Below are 24,024 nucleotides of genomic sequence, written 5' to 3'. Positions count from 1 at the left end.
TAAATTGTCATACTTTTGGTGACTTGTCAACTTTCTATGTAGCACCATCATCAGGTAAATGTACTTTGTGTTTAATGCTAATTAGCAAATATTAGCATTCTAACACACGTAACTGAAATGATGATGTACATGCAATGATGACTCTTTAGTCTTTTAAATTCATTTTCATTAATGGAAAAAAAAGACACAACACAGTGTTTTCTTAAAATAAGATTTTTAATATTACTTATTATCATAAAGATATATTTACACACTTTACAGAAATAGAAAATAAAAACACAAAGCTACGCATGAAAGGAAAAAATAAAATAAGTACTCCAAGAGCTAAAGCTTATCTTTTATAAATTAGAAACCAAAAGTTCAAATATGTACACAGTATTTCAACCATTTCTGATACACTTGTTTTATTTATTTATTTATTTATGTCATTTATTTTTGCCCAGTTCAACATCAAAACAGAGACAGGGACTGTACATTTGGCCTGGTGAGTAATATGAGCACACACCATAAACAGAATATAAGTTTCAGGAATAATACATTGTCTTTTAAATGGTATCTGCTCGAGACCTAGTAACACTGTTGCAATGGCGTGTAAGCCTACAGACTGCATCTCTCCTTCGATTGTTCTGAATGATTCTGAATGAGCTGATCTTAAACACAGTGGTTACATAGATGGAGAATGTGTCGCAATCAAGGCAGGAGGGGCATGTGCTATTCTGGGCGTAGGAAGTCTCATTTTGAGGCTCCAAGATAATGACAGATCTTAGTCATTTCCCCTGGGAGATAAAATCTAGTTATCCTTTGGATTGCCCAGCCGATGGAAATGTGTGAATGCATTGGATTGAATATCAGCCACTTGATCTTGCACACACCCACTTTGAAGGCCAACATGATACAGTTTGATGGGCTTAGAGATTCACAAGGTAAAACCATGGAATGTGTTCCACAATAAGTGAAATGTTTTTGAGTTCAATGTCATTTTAGAGGGTTTTTATCTGGCAGATAACTGAGTATAGAATGACAATAGGATAAAAAAAAAACCTTGTGTTCTTCTGAGAAGATTTTGCGTGGGGTTGGGTCTATATTCGGAAACAGAGATCAACAGCTAAGCTAATATTTTAAAACCTGTTGCTAGCTTATTCTCGTCTCCACCTGTAACACAAATCTATCTCTCTGCTCATCGCCACTCCTTAAACACTCCCAGCCAAATGCATTTGGACAATAAGAACTAAACACAAAGGGGCAAGTTCTCAGAACAAACATTTTTCTATCAGGAAAACATGCTAACAAGTGCATAGGAACATTACTCAGGCCTTGTGATGGTCACAGAGAAGAGGAACTGGAGAGGAAACATTGAGAGGATAGGAATCGTTTCTCTTGTGTAAGCCTTGCTGGAAAAGACCATTAAGGAAAATGGTTTTGCTCCCCGAGCATAATGTATTGGTTTACCATTTCAGTTTGAGCCTGGACGTGCTTGTCCTTCCACACCACAAGGCCCATTAACCTGATGTGCAGGGGGGGGGCTGTGGGGTATGATCTACAAGAAAAGAATGCCTGAAAGCTTTCACGTGTCCATGACATATTGTGCTGCAGACTACTTTTCTATTTTGTTACATCCACAAAATATACAGCTTTTTACACTGTACTCAAAAAGTAAGCTTTGGACAACCAGCTAGACAAGAATCAGACAAAAAAATTGTCACAATACACTGGAAAACCATTCCATACCAGGAGACTCTTGTTTTCAGGGTGTATTATTCCAGCAGCATAATGGAATTGCAAAAGTGCAGCCTTGCGAACCCATACAGAGAAGTCTTGGAGCAAAGCCGCGTCTATTTTGTTGGGACTAGTTGACACCGGAGGCTTTGGATCAGTGGGATATTTGGCTTTTGATTTTTTGGATTCAACTGATAACCAGACCAAGATTAAAAAGAGTACTTTACATACACATTGGTTTGCTCTGGTCTCTGAAAGGGCAGCATGGCTGGTGCAGATGGTGAGGATACATTCATGAAGAACAGTGCGGATACAGACGTTGCTCGGCTCCGTAACAATAACTTCTGAGATGGGGAAATATTGATTTGAACCCCTTGTCATGACCCAGTCTACTTCCAGCATCCAAACTCCAGCTGCTTTGAACTTCCATCCCCAGCTCATATCTTCCTACTATCTTCCCCAATAATACATGAGACATCCTGAGCAAAGCTGTCTCACTCCCGAGCATTAATGAAATCTACATCTCTGTCTGAGAGGGTATGAAAAAATAATGGTGGAACTGAAATTATTATTACTCTTCACAGTGCCCTAGGATTTAATACATTTTTAATCAAGGTGATCTTGGCTGGGTGGATTACCACTGTGATTTTAGATGCTCTCTTAATAAAAGCTTCTCATGCTGGGACTGAGAAGACTGCTTTTTATTATAATATTTGCATGAGACATGGCGAGAGGGAAAGGGTGTTGGATATCTAGGTTAACCTGCCAGTTGCCTGTGTGGTCAAAACTGACTTGAAATATGAGTTTTCTGATTGAATCACAGTGGATTTAAATCAGATTTTCACCTAAAATACAAGTGAAAAAAACAAGGAAGTTGCTCCACACACCTAATACACAACGAACGACTGCAAGGTGGCTGCTCTACAGGTTACAGTCCTAATAGATTACATGGTTACACATTGAATCAGCAGGGGCTCGAGGATTGGAAAAGGGGGAAGGGTGTGGTTTCAGTCTAAGCCAATTTAACAATGAGCTCAGACTAAGTGGCCCCGGCCAGCCTTGGGGAGATTCATCTGAGAAAGATTAACTCCAGGATTTAATGAGCGTAATGATCAAAGCCACGACCACCTGTGCTGTGGTAGGGCATACTAGAAAGGCAACTGTACCCAACATAATGTAGGGAAAGGATCATGACTAGAAAGGACTGAATCTGGATACATGGCTATATTGGTGAATACATAGAGGAAGAGTAAGGAAATATACGAAAATATGCTCATAGTAGCTTTAAATGTACTGTATGTTTGTGTTGAGTTAAATAAATGCACAAAATAGACTGCTCTAGTACAAGCCTCTATCACAGCACCCTGAGAAAAAAGAAATAAAACTACCTTAACACAGAAATAAACATAAACAGTAATATATTCCAGTATGATGGAAAGGCATAGCATTTCGTTAGTGAATGATTTCGGTCAAAGGGTCAAACCAGCCTTATGCTGAATATTAAAACAGCCAGAGCACTAGTGGTAGGCTGATTATGGTGACATATTAACTGAGCTGATATTTGCTTTGTTTCTTCTTTCTTTCTTTTTTTGGTCTATTTTAACGGTCCTCGCTAACATTGTCTCGTGTGGGATTTCTGTTTGCAGAAATTGAAAATGCATAATGTGTCAGTGTATCAAGACTTCAAACAAGAGGTAATGTGTTTCTCCCTAACCTTTTATTCCTTTGTTCCTGGCAGCATTGTGGAGAAGGTTATTATTTGGCACTTCATTAAAAGGCAAGGCAGCCTGTCGGTGGAGCAGACTGCCCCTGCCAGTTAACAGTCGTGTAGTAGAGCAGCTGCACAGGGCAGCAGTATGGTGAGAAGGCTGGGGATTGGGGACAGGATTGGGATTGGGATTTGGGGTCAAAGGACTCGTCCAAGGTGGGACATGTTACAGTAACCTTGAGCGCGTCAGTAAACCCCAAGGTGTTAATGAGTTCAGAAACAGCTTTGGATTAAAGAATCTTCTAAATTAAGGAATTATTCTGTCACTTAAATAGATTGTTTCGACAATATGTGCTTTCTTTTCAGTCCAACTTAACTTTGCATGTGGACGTACTGTCATTAGAAGGAACAAAGCACCATTAATAATGATAATTAAGCGATGGATATAATGCCATTCAAATGTCTTGCTCTTCCATTTTAAACACCTTGAATTCTTCTTCGCACCAGACATCCAGAGTATCATTAGTGAACTTAATATTGTCAACTATCAAAACTGACCCTGCCCTTCCACATTATTAGCGCCCTCTCCCGCTAGTAAAGCCGTTAAGTAGCTACACGGCAATGAAATCAGCGGCTGCAGTAACCTTGGATCTGAGAGATGGGAATACCACACCGTGGTGAAGTGACAGATGCTTTAAGACTCAGATTGTTTTGACCGGGCTCCCTCTCCACCACATGTCATGCAAACTGTGTGAGACACTCAGGGAGATCGCTGTGATTGGGCTCTATTAAGCAAATAATAGGAAAATTGAAAAAGAAAAGAAAAAACACTTGGGAGAAGACAGAGATAGAGAGAAGAAGTGAGGGAGTGAGAGTAATAGAAAGAGAGAGACAGAGAAATAGAGTCTGATAGCTCTGGCTCCATACCCCCCACCCCCCTTCCCTGCCCCCAATTCCTCCTAGAGCTGAGGGTGAGCGGCTTGTCCTGATTTTTGTGGACAGAGTTGCTTGAAGAACCAGCAGGTGCTATGGACATCACTCTTCAGGCTGGGCAAGCGTAGGCCCTTCGTTGCAAGGCCCCCCAAGGCAAAGGAAGAGCATAGAAATCAGAACCTGGGGGAGGGCGCTCAAAGCAGTGCCTGCAAAACAGGAAAATAACACAGAAAAAGTGCCATCAGCATGTGTTTTTTTGCTTCCTAAAAATCATTTCATGAGTCCTGCAGACATTAAATTTCCTCTCCAATAAGAATGCCCCTCAGGAAGTTTCTACCAGAGCTTCTACTGTTATACCCTGTTATCTTGCACCAACTAGAAAACAGTGAAGAAAAAGACCAGATTTCATTGTCTTTGATAGAAAAGTGCAGCAGGGAGTAAGAAAAACAATTGTATATCTCACCGTAGAAAACACAAGCATTACATTATACTATGCTCGGGGCACTGGATCACTCCTTCACAATGAGGAAATCTTTTATCTTCCATCGCTTTTTTATCTACTCTGTGTGTCTGTTCTGTCATAATTTCCCAAGTTTTCAGGTGAGTTTTGTTGCATTTACTGATAAGAGCCTGCTCTTGTTTTAAGATGGCATATTTCTGTGGTCATGTAATGCCCCGAGAACTGATGTACCGTATATCTAATCTCCATTGAGTTGTTGTTGTCGTCGTCTTTTGTGCTTTTGGGTCCATGGTATGATCTCAGTTCAGCAGCCCCTTGAAGTCAAACTACTGTACTGTGAGTGTATGGGAAGAATTGCAGACCTGCTCTACATTGTTTTGATAAAAGACTCATTCACTGAGCTTACCCACACTTGGGGTCTCAAGGGGATTTCATAAATTGCCTGTGGCTTTAAATCTGTAATATCCTGACCTCTTTTGGACTGTCACTGGCATGGCTAAGATCTAAGAGTTGTAATAGCACGTTCGGATCTGAGTCTACTCAGATCCTCAAAGGATGACCCGGGTCACAATCTTTCTTCTCAGAATCGCTTACATCTGGAATGTGTAGTGATGAAAAGTCAAACTTTACCTCAGGTGTCTTAGGGAATAAAAGATGAGCTGCTTTTGACACTGTAATGGGGAGATGTCGCTAAATAGCATAGAGTGGACGGACGCTTTCAAGTCAATCATTGTTCTTAATCTCTACTTTTACAGTAATTACGTTCAGGCCAGTAATGACATATCCACATACAGTCTGCCTGCCTACGAGTCTCACCAGCACTCAGCTGGATGTCTCCATTGAACTCTAGCTTTGATCAAACAAAATGCATCTCCAGCTGCTTCCAGAGGTGTTTTTCCCATCATCAGCTCAAACTGAAGAAGAAAGCAGGACACACAAGGATGAACTAAGCCTTAAAGCTTTTAGAAGGCTGTAAAATGGATTCATGCTAGATAAGAATTAATTCCTTCAGTCAGAATACATCATACTAAGGCATAAAGAACAAACTGGGACTGAACTGTGTAGAAGTTTAACTCCTTGTTTGGATCATTTACTCAGTGAAGGCTGGTAGCATTATCACTAAAATGCAGCCTGATTCCCACTGAGGTCAGGTTGGGGTAAATTGGCATGTTATGTGAAGAAACCCTTGAATGAGGTGAACTATGAACTTAGCAAGAATGAGAGGAGCCAGAGTGGAAAGCTAACAAAACACCTTTGTGGTTTAAAAGGTGTTTGCAGAGACGGCATTGTGACTCACTGAGCCGTTCACTTTTACAGAGCTTCAGAACTTCCTGAAGCTCTCTGTATTTTGTGGCCATTCTAGCCCTGAACACTGAAAGCTCTGACCACTCAAATTGCAGAGAGGATTCTCACATTTTATTGGCAGACTGAGGAAAGTTGGAGGACCCATGTTGTCCTTCAAGTGCAAACTGCTCTGGCTCGGCCCTTACTCATTGTTTTCACCTTTGTGCTGATCCTCTAGAATACTGTATTGAAAGCAGGAATGACCCGTATTGAAAGCAGGAATGAGTTCAAAAGAAGTCTTTTCAAAAATACAAAAAAAACAATAATGATCAAAAATCCACTATAGATTATAAAACCTCTGCGGCTGCTTTAGAAGAAAATAGCATTCAAACTTCTATAGCTTTGATTCCTTTTACCTAAAACTGATTAACCATGCCTTGACACTCTCTGGCTGCAGCCTCCTCTCACTATGGCTTTAATTTATGGCGACCCTCTGCAGGTCATTGTTGTATGGTCGGCACCTCCTGCAGGGATATTGTGTCTTGTCTAGTTTCCCTGTCCCTCACAGCGTCTGGGAGAGACATGTGAATGGGTCCCGCACTTCTTAATGCAGGGACATAATTGTACTGCTTTCCATTCACAGAAATATACTAACACTAGCACGTGCATAGAGAGTTTTAAGCTGTATATACTGTAAATGTGATCATCTTGTTTAATTAGTTGTTGTATGTTTTAGTTTCTCAATGAAGCTTGATCTGTTTTTATAGAAATAAAGAGAGTTTGTTTTGGTTCAGAAAAGAAAATCAAACTGTGAAAAGGTGATAAGTAAAATATTATCTCTGATTTTGGATGAAAGAGTTTTCACACAAAGACTTGTTTTATTTGACAGCAAGTTAAACAGTCCTTCATGAGAAAAATGGTGCCGCTAGGAAACCCAACTCTTCAAAGTATTATCTTTGGTAAAAGGGATTTAATTGATTTAATCAGCTGGAGAGAAACGATGTATACTAGCTGAATTGGCTCAAAGGTTACGTTTCCAACTATAACTGTCTCCAATATGAGGAAATAAATGCCGTAGCCTTAATCCTTTGTTGTACTACAAAGGCATGCAAGTTGTAAGTTTATTTGATTAGGACAATGCACATTAATCAACATTTCTGTAAATGCACCAGTGTTAGCCAGTCAGTTAATTTTCAACTGTAGTCCTAATATGCATGTCTTTATGGTGGGAAGAAACTGGAGCACCCAGAGGGGACCCACGCAAACACAGGGAGATATACAAACTCCACACAGAAAGGCCCAGAATGACCTGGACTCGAACCCAGAACCTTCTTGCTGTGAGGCAGATGTGCTAACCACTGAGCCACTGTGCTGCCTACAATGCAAGCTTGTAAGCTAAAGTCCAATAATCTGTTAAGACATACACTTATTTACAGTGCCAACAATAACATCCTTGTCTTGGAGTTGAGTCTGGCTGCAGAGTTTCCAGTGTTTCTGTAAGAGTTTGAGTTTCCCATTTGTCATTGAAAACATCCAAACTGATTCTGCCAACAAAGTATTTTAGGAGTCACCATCATATTCCCCTTAGAAGTTCCTCACTGAAATTGTGTTTCCTCACTAGTCAGCAGATAATAAATCGGGAAGTGCTTTTGCTCATAGTCTCTTGAGAAACCAGTAGCTCTGACTTGACAGAAAGTTGGTACAATGCAGCAAAGATAGGCAGGTACTTTACCAAGAGAATCCACTTTTACTGTGTGACACTGACATTACAGTTTGATGGTATGCTTTGCCAAATAAAAACCTAACGAGCATCTTTTCACCCCTGACTGCTGTAATCTCACCTCGCTCTAGAACGGCATGGGTCCCTTGTGGGAAAGACGTGGCCGTGGGCGTCTCCTCTTCCAGCCGGCTGGTCTGTGGCTCTGACCGCCCCTCCCAGGGTTTTGCTGGACCATTTTTCTCGCTGTAGCCGCCTCTTCCAGCTCTCTGCCATGCTCCGTGGAGGCCATGGGACCTGGAGGACACAGATAGAGGAGAGACCAATTAGATGACCTCTCCAGTAAATGGTATTTCACAGCCTCTTCTCACTAAGAGTATCACATTTTGATTATCAGCTAAATCCATCAGTGCCTACAGAAAATGTGTAGCAAAATCCAAAGAGGGATCACAGTGATAATGGATGAGGAAACAAGAGACATGTATAGATAAGTGTGTGTGTGTGTGTGTGGGCCTCTTTAAGCCCACCCAGCATTGTAGTTCATCAAGTGTGGTGGTACCGAAGCACAGCAGATAGACGAGAAACTCAAACCCTCGTGTCTCATGTCTCTGTCACTCTCCCCCAAGATTACAAACACTGCACAGCACCAGACCTCGTGGAGGTGCATCCTGTCGCAGTGTTTGATCCGAGATTAGAGATGAGTTTAATAGCGTTGTGTCTGTGTGAGAATTTCTGTGAAGGTGTGTGTGAGTACATGTGTTTTTGAGAGCAATCCCACATGTTCTCAGTCATCTCTCAATAAGTGTAGCCTGATCCCCTTAAGCCCCTCTTTTCCAAATGGTTTGGGCCACTTTAAGTGTCTCTATGACCTCTTAACCTATTGCAAACTAAAAGAACTCCTCTTGGAGATTGAGAGATTTTTTTGAAGCATGTTTAGCAATCATATTTAGCAATCATATTTTTATTACTTGTAATGGGATATTTTTAACGTGGGTGATCTTTCATACTACATCCAGTTATTTAGTCCAATAAAAACTAAAGTAAAGGCAGAGCAGGTCTTTTTATTTAGGCATGTTATAGTGGTTAAATATCTTAGTGGCGAGTCATTGTATGCAGTACCTATACAGTCATGCATTTTTAATTTGAATTAACAATTAAATGTACATAAACCTTTGTGTATCTCATAAAGAATGTAAGTTAATGGAGCTGTGTAGATGTGGTTAAAGGGGTACTACAGTGATTTAGCTGTTGACTTCTGTAAAGTTTGGAAGACTCACAAGACAGATTTTAAAAATCTAAATTGAAGCAACAGAGGCCCAGATATCCTGACTTTTAGTCCATAGTGTGGGTCAAATACACTGGATCCTATATTTCCCATAATGCCCATAATCCCCACGTCCTAAATAACCACTTTTTCCAAACGCCACACCTCTAGTTTTAAAGTGTCAAGACCAAACAGAGATATCCCCAATGACCTTATCAGGGTTATTTTTTCAATTAACTTCATTGGTAAAATTGGTGGAGAACCCCTTCAACAGTGCAACTTTCTCCTTTTTTAAGATTAATATGTCATATGATCAGAGCCAAACTAACCCACTTTTCTCAAAGAAACTACAAATCCCCATTGGGCATTTCCCATCAAAAAGCTGATTGACATCACTCACATGGGGTCATGACATTCCTGTCTCCTCTCTCATAAGAGACACTGGCACCATTTTTAGAATTCCCAAGAGAATGACCTTCCTCTGGTTTACGAGGGCTCGAGTGAGGACACAGCTTAAGATAAGTCAGCCATGACTGCAAAGGTTTGGAAAAGCACCAAGTAGGCTATATTGAGGACAGCAGTTGAGCAGCTTACAAAAGCCATGATGATACTAGGTTCTCTGGTTCCTTAAGATGGTTTTCATCAGTCAGTGTATTTAGTTGTAGCAGAGGGCCAATACTGCAGGCTGTTATATGAACAAGGCACAGCATCAAAAACTGTCTATAAAATCTGTCTATTGCGTTCAAAACACTCAGACGTCTTTAATAGCCTAGATCATATTGTTTTAATGGAGGGCAGCTTTCCTCAAGAGCAGAATTAAAAACAACATTAGGAGGAAGGCAAATTCTCTTATTGGCCTTCAGCTGTGGTATATTGAAGACCTTTTTAAAAGAACAACTCTCCATAGAAAAAGAGGAAAAAGAAGTGTTTCTAGCCTTCAGGTTTAAATAATGGTGAACTGTATGACTGAGCTAGACAGCTTGCTGAATGTTTTCGATGTATATCCTTGAAATGCCAGACATCTCAAGTTCCACATCCACACTAATCCTCTTCCGCAAGCACATTACACACTATATTTGTGGGTGAACAGTGGGCTAATTCATTTGCAGCAGGGAAAGTCTCTCTTGCATATTTCCGCATCTAAAGCCCATCTCTGCCCCTAGGAGCACTAATCTGCGCATTATCCTTTTGTTATTGTTCTAGATTCACTGTGAATGAGGGACATTGACACAGTCTGAAGGCTTTCAGCTCATTTTTTCGAAAATCCAGGGGTTTGAATGTGAAAACACTCTTTAGACTTCGAACACACAGAAACACAAGGCTGCAGTATTGGCTATTAAAGTGTCGATATGCTTGAAGCAAAGTAGTTTGTTCGTAAGCTGTTTCATACGACACTGCTGAAGGCAAACGTTGTTTTAGCTGTTTCAAATGGTCACAGTTGAAGGTGGAATAAAAAACCTCATATTGATATCTATCCAAACACGGATAACGGTACACACTTTCGGTCAGAATCTTCTCGAAGACATTCATGGTGTTGAACTCGGTTGTACACATGAAAAAGTGCCTGAAGTAATTAGGTGAAAAAAAAAAAAAAAAGAGCTTGATACTTAAAATCCTGCCTACTTTCTCAGATCCACACAACCAAACAACTGCTGCATGAAGTGAGTGTGATTGTCGAACTGTCAGTTTCGGAAGGTTACATAACCTGTCAGATGCAAACCCTGGAAAGGTGGGGATTTCAGATGCTGTTTGACCATCCAACCAGCACTTTGGTTAAAGCATACTGACATCTTAAATGTCTCACAGTGATACCTGCAGGAACTACAGTGCCACACAACGCCCAACTGCAGCTGATGTTTGAGCAATGGCTAGTTTAAGAGGTGCTGCAAACACATGCATGGAGTCGCACTTGCTATGCACACACACACACACACACACACACACACTGTAATGCAAGATGGTAAAGTAATTGTATCTTGGCTAACACAACTCATCTGCTGTTCCTCTTACAGGGTGGCTCTGGCTGTCATAACCCAGGGTCCATAATGAGACAATTTAGATGTCTCCTGCCATAGCAAGCTGTCAGCTACTGCTCTGCACTGGGGTTTGAAGGGAGAACATCTTGTGATTCTCCTGACAAATCTCAACCCATCCAATCTGGCTACAGGATAGAAAAGTGTAATGAAAGCTGCTAAAAATAAGCCGGGCCCCAGTGATAACACTGGCAGTATAGATTAACTCTTGCAGCCTGCAGGGAAAGCATCTCGGTGTGACAGATATGACATACAGCAACAGCTAGCTTTGTATCTCTACCCATCTGTAGGGGAACTAATAGAGATTGATTGTGGCAGCATCTGTTGCATCTGGATAAAACCTTTTGATTGATTCCATGGCAGGTTTATCATTGGTTAATGCATATTTCATCTCCATAAACAAAGATATCTACGCTATCTTATTGCTCTGAAATTGGATCCGGCCTCTATAGTATCCCATTTGATCTTTTCCCACGAGAGATTCCCATGTTTATATTCAGCTGGTATAACAGTAAAATGGCAGGATAACATATGTCTTACAACAATAAGCTTCTTATCTCTACTTCTGATGATCTTGAATCCCTGAGTTTGCCCTCTTTCCATCAAATCTCAACACTTCCTCCCCCCACTTGGTAATTCCCTAATTAAAGTTTAATAAAGAGGGAATCTCAGGAATGCCTGGTTATTGCTACTACTGCTGCCGCCTCCTTAAAAAGAAGAGGGTAGAAAAGGAGAGGTAGAAGTGGTCAGGCAGAGAAGAGAATAGTTGACAGTGTCACAAACTGGCCAGTCTCCAGACTAATGATGAATAGCTGGTTGGCTGCTCCCTGATTCCACGCCCTAGTTTCACCACCACCTCCTAAGGTGATATCTGTTATGTTGTGTTTTTCAAATGGCCGGCTCTCCGTCTTGTTATGGCCCAGCGGAAAGTGCAATACTGACAGCTTATCCCTGTTGATGCTGCAAAGAGTCCATCAGTGGAGCCTGGAGAGTTACATACATCTTCCAGCACCTGTCCATCCAGTCAGAGAAGAGAAATGGCTGTCCTCTGGTTTAATGCCAAGTTCATCAACTGCCCTCATGGCTGGCAAGAGCAAACTGTATATCACTGTGCTGTGTGTCAATGCAGGAACCCAGGGAGCATGGCAAATGGGCCAGAGCTGCTTATTAATAGTTGTAAAGCTGATTTGTGTGTATCGACTGCCAAAACGACCACATAACAAATGTCTGCACTTGTAAATGCAGCCACAGCGTAGTGGTTTTTCTGCCACTATGACATGAGGGATGAAACTATACCAGCCTGTGAGTCTTACTGTAGCAACAAGTAAACACGAGTAGAAACTGTTGCATCAAATGTAAACATGCACAGTCAAGCATGGCCATCCACATTTAATCCTTGCTGTGTTTAATTTTCTCTGTGTCACCGCAAATTGATTTTGCTGTTCTCTTGGACCTTATCTGTTTGTTTCCTCGTCTTGCTGATCACTCACAGTCACACTGATTATGAATCAATTATGTGCAATCTCATTGATCCATTTTCTCGGTTGGCTAAGCATCTCAAAAACATTTACTCTCTCCTCTGTTTCTTTACTGTCCCTACATCACTTATCTGACACCTCTGTGTCATGAATCTTGCTTACTGCAGTTTGTAAAGATGTATCTTGATGTGTGAACAAACAAACAAAGCTGGGAGGATGGGAACGGGTCGGTACTGAAATCAGAGGCCCCATGTGCCCACAGTGTGATTCTATTCTAATCTATTCCTAATATTTTGGCATAAAAGATCTTATAAATGATTCAAGCTGGATACGTAGTTTCTTTCACAAGGGACTGAGATGTTTTTAGACTTGCTAGCGGCATAGTTCTACACATGGTTGGTCAGTTTCCCACTTTGGTCCAGACTGGTATATCTCAACAGCTATTGTATGAATCTATTCCTAATATTTTGGCATAAAAGATCTTATAAATGATTCAAGCTGGATACGTAGTTTCTTTCACAAGGGACTGAGATGTTTTTAGACTTGCTAGCGGCATAGTTCTACACATGGTTGGTCAGTTTCCCACTTTGGTCCAGACTGGTATATCTCAACAGCTATTGTATGGATTGACATGAAATTGTGTACAGGCATTCATGTTCCCCAAAAGATGTATCGTACTGACTTTGGTGATCCCCTGACTTTTCCTCTAGCACCTCCACCTCAGTTCCCTTTTGTTGTAAATGGATTACAATGACATATAGCACAGACCTTAACGCTCCTGTCAGGATGACTTGTAATAATTTCCGTGATTCCTTAACATTTTATATAGCTCCATTATCAGGTCAAAAATATAATTTGTCCAATGCTTTATGAACAAATACCTGCTAAGATAATGATATTCCCATTAGCCTCAGATGTACTTTGTGTTCAGTGCTAATTAGGAAATGTTAGCATGCTATATACGAAGATGGTGAACGCGACAAACATTATACCTGGTAAACATCTGCATGTTAGCATTGCCCATGTGAGCATTTATCTCAAAGCATGGCTGTAGACTCTTCTATCTGAACTCCATATTAGCATTATGATTAGACTAAATCTGACTTCTGTATTGTTGACAGTTACATGTCATATTCACATACCATAAACACTATACTAAAGCATTCATTAACAACATTTTCCAATGTAATGGTGGATTAGGTTTCTATTGCAAAAACAAACCAAGGACTTGCACAGTAATATAGTAATATAAAGATAACAGCAATTATTTGTGTTTATATGGGAGGTAGTTTTAGCTTATTATTGTGTGTGTGTGTGTGTGTGTGTGTGTGTAATCCTTATGGGTAACAGAGCAATATTTGTGTTAGTAGGAGACAGGAAGAATAAATACCCTGGTGTGTGTAGCCATGGTTATTACCATGACGTTAGAGGATCTGGCCTGCTGTCTCCATCGTGTGCCTCTCTCCTTCATTCACTAAAAGTAGCTTTAGCAAATGAATCCCTCTATAGCATGCCATTACCACAGACATACTAACCCACACAGCCAGACAGAAACATGTCATGGGCAGAGATGTTTTCCACTGCATAAGCACATTAGGGGATCAGGATTATTTAGCCATGGATGAGATGTGTTAATTATGCCAGATACAAGCCAAACATTCTTTTAACCTGGAATAAGCCCCAGCACTGTTACAGCATCCTACTGGGGATTTGCTCGCTGCCTGATAGCATCCCCACACATTCATCCTGCACATATGGAATGGTGCCTAACTAAGGAGGCAGTCCCTTGTTGTTCAGCTTTCACTATCCAACATTTAGTGTCGGAAATGCTGCTTATCGCATGCCTACCAGTAAGCCTGGGCCTTGGCAGAAACTGGTACCAATTGCTTGCCGATTTTCAGACCACGTTACCATGGCAGCCACCATGAAAGCCGCTCAGTTTGGAGCAAAAAGAATGACATTGTCAGTCGAAATCGACCTGGTTCTCAATTTACAGATTTCACTGCGCACAGTCTGAATCCCTGATCAGCCCCCTGACTGTAGCTGTGATGTTTTTAACCTCCTCTGTGGGCCACCACACTTGGCCTCTGAGTGTTCCTCTCAGGAGGGGGGGGGAGGTTGTTTTGGTCGTGAGCACTTTCTTTTAGTTCTGTCGGGACCTGTTTGATATGCAGCATTGTTGTATTGTGATAATGCTAGGCTTGTGGCTGAGTTGAAGGCTGGCTTTGTCTATACAAACTCCAGTGAGGAAACCAAAGTGCATGAAAAGTTGTTCCCATTTCTGCAGCTTTTAAATTTAACCCCTTGTCCACCCTGCTCTGAAAGCAACCCCCGACTCTTACTAAAGGTTCAGAACAAATTGAAAACAAACTGTGCAGCCCTCTAGTTTCTGGCTTTCTGCAGATGTCTCTTTGAGTCAGTCAGCCGCCTGTGATGTGTGGTGCTATATGCTCCTGAATTAGAGAGTGTATGAAATGATGAGGTGTGAGACTGCATACTCTGCTATGATCAGAGCGCTGTGAGTTCAAAGGGCCGGCAGCAGCATTGAGCCAGCTAATAAAGCCACTGACTCCCCTCACCACTTGACTGCCTGTTGGTTTATTCACAATCCCTCTCCAGTTGAAGGGGTGAATTCGTGGCTACAGGGTTACTGCGGGTTGGAGGTAGGGCTGGGCGATAGGGAGAAAATCAGATATTACGATATTCTTGACCAAATACCTCGATATCGATATTGCGGCGATATTCTAGGGTTGACAATTGGTGCTTTAACAAAATATCTTCACAACTTTCACAGAGTTTAGATAAATAATCATCAGTAATGTGGACATCATGTCTAAGTGGGGAAAAGGCAAATATTAGAACCGCTAGAACAGTCTGGTAAGTTCAGAAAAGTACATCACTTTACTGTAATGCAGCCTTTAAAACCAGGAAAAGACAACACTTATGTCATATCACGATATTACGATATCCAAAATCTAAGACAATATCTAGTCTCATATCACGATATCGATATAATATCGATATATTGCCCAGCCCTCGTTGGAGCCTACTGAACATGAGCAGTCAGAGAAGCAAACATAGAATAGCTCAGAGGGGAGATTTCAAAATGTGTCAAAACTGAGGACAGGAGCAGGGAGATGCTGGTGTGGCTGTTTCCATTCAGCGGGTTAAATCTTTGCGCATGGCAGGTACAGTAGGCAGGTAAGGCTACCAACAATTGCCGTAATCTCCAGAGATTGCATGTCAAGGGCAAAGGGATCCTCCAACCATTCGTTTCCATGGGCACGTTAATCAGATGTGAAACACAGCCCCCTCCCTCTCCTATGTCATCACTACCCCCATGCTGTGAACCTGCGTGCCTTCTCCCATTTTTTATGTGAGAGAAAGAGAGGGACAGAAAGAGGGAGAGAAACGTCACTGCGCAGGGTTCACTCACTGCAGCTTTTAATGCCTGAGGGAACCATCGCTTCTCCCCATAGCATATTCAGTACTATTGAAGGAAAATAGCAGCGACATTGCATCAGACTGTTACCTCTCAACCAAACTAAATAATGCAAAACAATGGCTCTGACGCTTAAATCTTAACTGGAAAGATTTATTTAACTCAAGGTATCACTTTTTGAGATATTGATATATATCACGATATGGCAAATATATGCTAAATAACTAAATTGATGTTTGATGCATTAAGCTGTGTTCAATTGTTATGCATTGCATCAGACAAAACTTTTCAAATATGTAAAAAACAAAACGTCAGTAACTAGTAGTTTCAGTTTTTAATACCATTTTCCTTGGATGAACTAATTAACTTTGACAGCAGTATTTTCTAAAACTATACCACAAATGGACCACATGAACATGATACCTCTGAATGTAATTGATGAATTATGGCCCTCCCTACTCTAAAAGTAAGTGAGTGAGTTAAAACTTAAAGGCTTTGTAGCACAAACAACAATTTTTCATAAATATTTGTATATATAAAAGTAGCACTTGTTTAAAATCGCCAGTAATTTAGTTTTGATGGTATGTTTGTTTTGCTTTAACTTGTAGCACGATTAGATTATGTCTAATGAAAAGAGTCTGCTAAAACAGTTTTATTATTGATATACTGAGAGTGCGTAGGAAAGAAGAACCTTTGGCTGAAGGTTATGCAATGAAACACATCACACGTATTTAGTGAAGAAATAAAATTCATGAGGATTTTTAAGGATTTTTAAGATTCAACTACTCTGCTGAGGGTGAGCTAAAGTTTAGTGTTTATTGGCCCTCTGTGTTCACAAGGTTTTCATCAGCTGTTAGGATGAACTGTTTGCCTGATATGGATTCATGTTTATGAATTCCATATATAGTTTTGCTCTTCTGTTTTCACATACATCTGTTTATGTTCAAGGGGCCCTGACAGCAGGGCGGCCCCTCATGAACAGTATATGAGACAGAGGGACACAGCAAGGGGCCCCGTCTTGATCCAGGAGGTCAGTGGGGAGATCCATGCTATTAGTCAGTGGCAGATAATTTGATTGACCAACGTTTAAGCGTGGACCTGTATATGTGAAATAGTCTCCTAGGGAAAGTAACGTGTATGATGAGAGACTGTGATGAATAATGCATGATTTCATAAATGAAGGATTTCTGTGTTGTCACAGAAGGGCCCCAGTTCTTTGGAAGATGGAAGAGATCTTACATTTTCAAGCATTTCAATAAAAGGCGAGAACATGAGGTGCATGACAGTTTGAAACCAAGTTTGAGGTGCACCACAACATCCTATAAGTCTCTGAGAATAAAGTGACGTGCACATCCTGTTGCCTAAGGCTTGAAGTTTAGGCAGATCCCAGTGGGGGCGTCACTAAACGAACCGAAAATCTACTAAATCCCTCTACACCATCCATAGCCCCAATCCACACTGCCGTCTTCACAGCAGTGACATCCATTGTCTGACTTAGAACTGCCTAACAACAGCCAGCTGTGCAAGAGCAGCGCTTTTAGCCATACATTATATGAAATCTCTCTGATCCATGATGGTGCCTATAGAGGTTTGACATTAATGGTGACAATACCCTTAACCATATTTATGTGATTCTCCAAAGTAATTCTCTTCTACTCCTACATAATGTTTTAGTTGCTGTAATTTCTACCACAAATGACATCTCTAAAGCAATACACAGAAGTCATATATTTCCATTCTGGGTTTCTACAAATTGAGCATGAAAGTAATTAAAGCACCTGCATTCCTAAAGACCACAATATTTATTCTGCGGTCTGGCAGCCCGTTATAATAAAAATGTCCACTCAGATCTTGATCAGGAATCTGATCTACTGCTATAAATGTAACACTTAATGTTCAAAAAGAGAGTCATAAATCACTTTAACATTGGTGGAAAACAGCAGTTTTTTGAAATATCTGGCTCTAATTAAGTTGTAAGGAGCGCCCCGGGCCTGAGGATAAGGTCTGGTGATCACATGAGGTCTGGTTAACACAGGACCCCTCGCCCACACCACCCTTTACCCAAACCTCCAGGTTGTGGCCTCAAAACTCAAAGGGGGGTCTGGACTGCAACAGACTTATATATAAAAATTCCGACTTTTTATTTACAGCCAAGAAGTGTCATTCCACACATGAATTAGTAAAGGCAGACTTGATCACCAGCTGTGAGTTCTTAGATATAGCTGTGACTTCCTCCTTCATGGAAAGCTTACACAACCTCTCCGCTCCCAGATAGCCTCTCTTCCTGTCCGCCCTTTTATTTTTCTGTCCCTTGGCCCGTCTGTACTCCCTCTTTTACTTTTTTTCCTGTTCACTGCATTTGCTCTCAAGGGAAGATCTAAGTGAGTAGATTTATTCATTCAAAGGGTTCTGAATTACATTACAGCAGCCCAGCAGTCACATATGCCAAAGTCTTCAACAGCTGAGCTCTCTGGGGAGTGTTAGCCCAAAGGTTAGCCTTATATCCCTACCAAATGAGTTATGATTTTTCACTAAATCTCTTCCTTAACTCCCACCCACTCCTGAGCAATTGTGAGTGCCATTCACCAATCTCATGTTGGGTGATATAATACAGATGTGAAGTGGTTTATCACTGGGAGCTTTTGAAATAAAATCTCATCTTTGAAACGTATGTACAGTGTTATGAACCCTATAGGATGGGAGCTATGGAGAAAATCTTCTGTCGCTGTATATAAAATTTTAAATCATAACAATGCTGTAAATATTGATCCAGAAATTGTTAATCGATAAAATAACCACACATGAATGTCTGTTTTGTGCTAAAAACTAGGAGATATTGTCGCTGTTAGAAAATTCCCGATATAATTCCCCCTTGGCTAAACAATATGTCGTGAAAATAGCATAACATATCCAGATAGTGTGAGACGTTCTCGCGATAGCATGGCACGTTCTCGCGGTAACACGCACAACGTATGTAACAACACAACGTATGTAATGTATGTTTACATCCGCTGTATACAGCGTAGACATACACTTGGATAGCTCAAAATGCATACAGATAACACGCCATAGTTTCTGCCGCCCCCATGAGGAATTCTAAGTAATGACAAGAAAACTGTTGATGCACTTTACATGATACAAGTATTTTGTGACGCGCGTGCGCCCACCCCCTCCACGCAGTTACTAGTAGCCAAGGAGGACACGGAGGATTAAAAAAACATGATGGACTCTTCAGAAGAGGTAATTATCTACACTTGAGTTTCTGCACGGGAACGCCACAATCTTCTGAACATAGCCATTCTGAAAAACACAGAGAGAGTTGTGTGGAGCTGATAGTCTTAATTAGCTTTATAGCAACTAATTTGGCAATGGCTTGAATGTAACGGACGTTCATTAATATCAAAAAGTTACGCACTAAAGCTTTAAACCTAGGCAACATGGATACTAACTGTGGATAATAACAATATAGTTCTAATTCTACTATTTAAAAGGCTAAGTGACAAAGCAACAAGACAATAACAAATCCCTCTTTACTCACATCCCAAACACAACTCATGAAGTGTTTTGTGTGTGTGTGTGTGTGTGTGTGTGTGTGTGTGTGTGTGTGTGTGTGTGTGTGTGTGTGTGTGTGTGTGTGCGCATGAGTGCGTGCGTGCGTGTGTGTGTGTGTGTGTGCGTGCATGTGTTGTCTGCAGCAGATAAACTACACTGATGCTGCAGGCTGCTGGCTCTATTTCCACGTAATGCTGCATGACGAGGAAATACGGATTCCTCATGAAACGGATTTCATCTGGCCCTCTGTGTTTGTGTGTGACATAAACCCAGCTGGTGCTCACAAGCTCCTGTGCCTCAAAAAAAAGGGGGAAAGACTCTGTGATTCTCCATAATCCCATAATAACCTTTCCACCGCTCCCCCTTTGACACAAATGTTTGCCCACTGTTATTATGTTATGCCTGGACATCTGGAAAAGTTTAGCTGCTTTTGTTCTCTCCACGACCACCATAATCACGTCCACAGGCAAAAACACCTTCTTTACATTAGAAAACCCAGGATTATGATTTAAAGCTTCCTGGTTACGGTTGGTTTAGATCTATATAAGTTGTTAACAAAATAATCATACCTAGTTCAACGGCGTTTTATGCCTCTAGGTGCCTTAATTAGTGGCTGCATGTATTGTAGCCCTCGTCTTTTTGGCTGTACCTTGACCTGTAGCACTTAGTTGAGCATGTGAGCGATGCGGGCTACAGTACAGTATGCATGCATGATGGTGCCACAGAGCAGCTAGCCTCAACAATGCATCACAGTTTTATATGGAATAATAGCACTGCTGACAGCTCTCATAAAATCGCCCCCTTCCCAAGCAGACGATTTCTCTGCCAGATAATAGCTCTGATCCAGACTGATCTCATAAAGTGGCGTATGTATGACACGCCAATTCGTATGCCATTTTGGCTTGTTATCAAGTCGCATAATCGTTTTTAGCTTGTTTATCAACGCCGTTTGGCCTCTATTGACCCTACATTACGTGTGAATTATTGCCGTAGCGAGTAGTATGAAAGGATGTAAGTCCGCGGAGGGAGGTTGGCTCGGGGGGTGGATGGGTAAAACACAGGACTTTTACCCAGGAGAGCCGGTACCGCGTCCCGTGTGTGACATTTATCAACCTTTTTTTTTTTAAGCCTTCCCCAATGTTTCTTTCCTAAACCCAACCGTTTATTGTTTTCCTAAGCGTGTGACGTTGGTCACCGTCATGTTTTTTCATGTTTTTGTCATGTTTTTGTCGTGTTTTTTTTTGTTTTTTGTTGTTTTTATGTTACTAAAGCCTTTCCCAATGTTCTTTTCCTAAACCCAACCTTTATTTATTTATTTATTTTTTAAACGCGTGAGACGTTCTCGCGATAACACGCACAACGTATGTAACAACACAACGTACTGTATGTAACGTATGTTTACATCCGCTGTATACAACGTAGACATACATGTGGATAGCTCAAAATGCGTACAGATAACACGCCATTTGGCTTTAGGAAAGTGGCGTGTATGTTTACGCAAAGTCATGATGCCATGTTACTCTGATCTGGGCCTTGTGCCCCGCTCACACTCACAACTGGCTCACCTGTTCAATCCAGGCCTCACAATTACACACTCGGTCTGTGTGTGTGTGTGTGTGTGTGTGTGTGTACAGTATGTGTGTGTCTGAGCCAGCTGCTATTGTTTTTATCCTGTACATCCCTAGGTGAAGATTGGCAAGGAGTTTCCATGGCGGAGAAAAATTAGGCCTTGATATCTTTTAAGAGGCTGTGACAGACACAAGTATGTTTTGAGACTGTTACCAGTCTTACGAGTTACACAGAGAGGAAGAGTGATCGGCCTTGGGATGAATTATGGATACCACATGTCTAAAGCTGGAGCCCACTCTTCAGCCAGAGTGCTTTTCAAGGATGGGTAATTGAAGTGCGCTGCTAAAGGATGCTAATATTACATAGAGAAGGCCATAGCAGCTCTTTTAGTGTACTGAATGAATATTGTAAGTAGCATTTTGTTATTGAGTTGAATTGCCTGTTGCACTAGGACTTCTTGCTTATGTGCAAATACATCCATAAATACAAGACTCATGCACACTTCCCCACCCTATGGCAGTCAGATTCAGTTCTATATTCATTGCTTCCTGCAAGTGCACACACACACACTGTCTCTGTCTCACTCTATGTGCATCCTCTCTCTGCTTTCTCAGAGACACACATGTCCACACACAGATGCCTTAAAGAGAGAAAGCCCACTGAACTGGAAAAGCGTTTGTTTCAAGATGAAAGGCTTCACACCCACTGCCTACATGCAGAGCCTCTTCCGACACCTTCCCGCGACAGCGCATACTGTAGCAGAGGCTTGTGCTATGCAGACACACTCCAGCTAGCATCCCTCCCCACACCCATCAACGCTGCAACACACTTTCATCCCCTCCTCTCTTTCACTCCCTTTCTCTCTCTACCTCTGTGTCAATGGAGCTCTGATACTACAGTAGCAGCCAGGGAACAGAGAGGCACATAAGCGGCATGACTTGAACAACGTTGAGATGGATAAGCTCCCATGAAAGCCCAAGGCACAGCAGCCTTGTTTTCCCCATCGCTGGTGTAGCACAGTGGGTTCTCAGGCGTGGAACATGCTTAGCCACACGCAGGGCGTGAAAAACGACACTGACCATGATGCTAGATAATTGCTTCCCATTTACTCATGTGCTGAGAGCCTTAGACAAAAATAGCATGTCGCTGTAACGAATGTGCTGGGAAGCATGAGGACTGTGAGTGCTCTGGCCGTGGATCGATATACAGAGTGGACAGCATCTAGCAAGCATAAAGTCTACACTGCATCTTACAACCACAGTCTATACAGCACCTAGTTACATATTGCCTACACAGCATTGTGCAGTATATATTCCTAGGCCTATATCTTCCAAGATGTAGTGTATACAGCATCTTATAATCATAGTCTGTGCTACATTCTCTTTATCTCATTCAGTGTACAGCATCTTCTACATTTATTAAATATAAACACAGTGTGTCTGTGTGTCTTCTAAGCCACTGTAGTTAGTAGGTAGGTGATAATTCCAAGAATGGTCCAGACATTTACACAGGCCTAACTGTTGTTTTTTCACACCACAATGTTACCTGCATCACATCTGCAGCTGACCATCGGTCTCCAAACTGAACCCCCCAGCCACATTTCTCAGAACCTATTTACTCCCATGAGCCATCAGAGAGAATATGCCCTGCATAATTGTCCCAAGTCAATGTTTTTCTTCCAAGTATTAGACATTTTAGATTCACACTGGAATTGATATCTAGTCCAACAATGGCTCCAGAGACGCAGAAGCACTTTACGGAAATTTATTGTGACAAGGCATCAAGACTGAGCCCTTCAGGAGACAATCCGTGCATCTGGGATCTGTGTTCCCCCTATCGATGCGTACAACAATTGTAGTCCTCATTATCATCACCACAGGAGGCACGCAATATAGGTGCTGTGTTGCCCTGCTGCACAATCACAGTCATGTAATAATCATATAGCACTTGGGTCAGATGGAATATATCAAGCCATACATTAGTCTGATTCACTCCACCTTACAGAACATGTGCCATGCATATCTTACATTTCATAACAGCCCCAACAATCACCCATACATCCAGCGTTATCTATCACTCAGGCATAGCTCCACACAAGACTGTCCATCAACAAAAACCTCTTAATATTTTATCCCCAAGTCTTACAAGCTTACATCAAGGTGAGACAGGGATAAAAATGATCAATCTAAGCTAGAAACCACATTCAAGTTTATCATAAAAGCCATGGCAGTACAATAGCAGACAGTATAACCACTGCACTGCAGTACTGTATACAGCCAGGTGCTGATATTCCTGCCTTTTAGAGCCCACAGAAAGCTAACCATGCTGGGTAACTGATCAACTACAGATGCCTGCACGAGCACAAGGCAAACAGAGAGAGAAATAGAAAGCAGAGGGAGACGACCGGCGACGAGGCTGGCCGCTCCTGTACTCACCAGCACTGGCAGAACACAGCAGAGACACCAAGAGCACAATCACCAGCGTCAGGATCTTCACATTCATTTCTGCACTCCCCTCTGGCTCTCCGCTAGTCACTCGCTGATATACTGTAGTGGTGTGTGTGTGTGTGTGTGTGTGTGTTGTGTGTGTGTGTGTGTGTTGTATGTGTGTGTGTGTGTGTGTGTGTGTGGATGGGAGGGAGAGAGAGAGGGAGAGGGGGAGAGAGCAGCTGAGCGAGCAAGAAAGAGAGAGAGACTGTTTGCTCCCCTGTGTGTGTGTGTGTGTGTATGAGTGTGAGAAGTGAGTGTGTCAATTTGTGGGAATATGTGTGTGTATGGTGGCTCCCTGACTGTGCCTGTGTATTTGTCTAAATGCGTATTTGTATATCAGTGTGTGACAGCGCCACTCCAAGACTGAAGGCACGTCTTG

The 24,024-nt window shown here is 41.6% G+C and overlaps 1 protein-coding gene across 1 annotated transcript; it reads right to left on the bottom strand.

Moving 5' to 3' along the window:
* Positions 1-398: 398 nt before the first annotated feature.
* apln (apelin) lies at positions 399-23,779 on the bottom strand. The gene is made up of 3 exons (XM_039813356.1): positions 23,592-23,779; positions 7,943-8,115; positions 399-4,563 (listed from the first exon to the last, which is right to left on the bottom strand). Exons 1-2 carry the CDS (start codon positions 23,656-23,658, stop codon positions 7,949-7,951), a joined length of 234 nt encoding a protein of 77 aa, XP_039669290.1. The 5' UTR covers positions 23,659-23,779; the 3' UTR covers positions 399-4,563; positions 7,943-7,948.
* Positions 23,780-24,024: the final 245 nt, after the last annotated feature.

This window comes from Perca fluviatilis, chromosome 10 (assembly GCF_010015445.1).
Source record: "Perca fluviatilis chromosome 10, GENO_Pfluv_1.0, whole genome shotgun sequence".
Taxonomy (NCBI): domain Eukaryota; kingdom Metazoa; phylum Chordata; class Actinopteri; order Perciformes; family Percidae; genus Perca; species Perca fluviatilis.
This window is presented reverse-complemented; position numbering and strand designations above follow the sequence as displayed.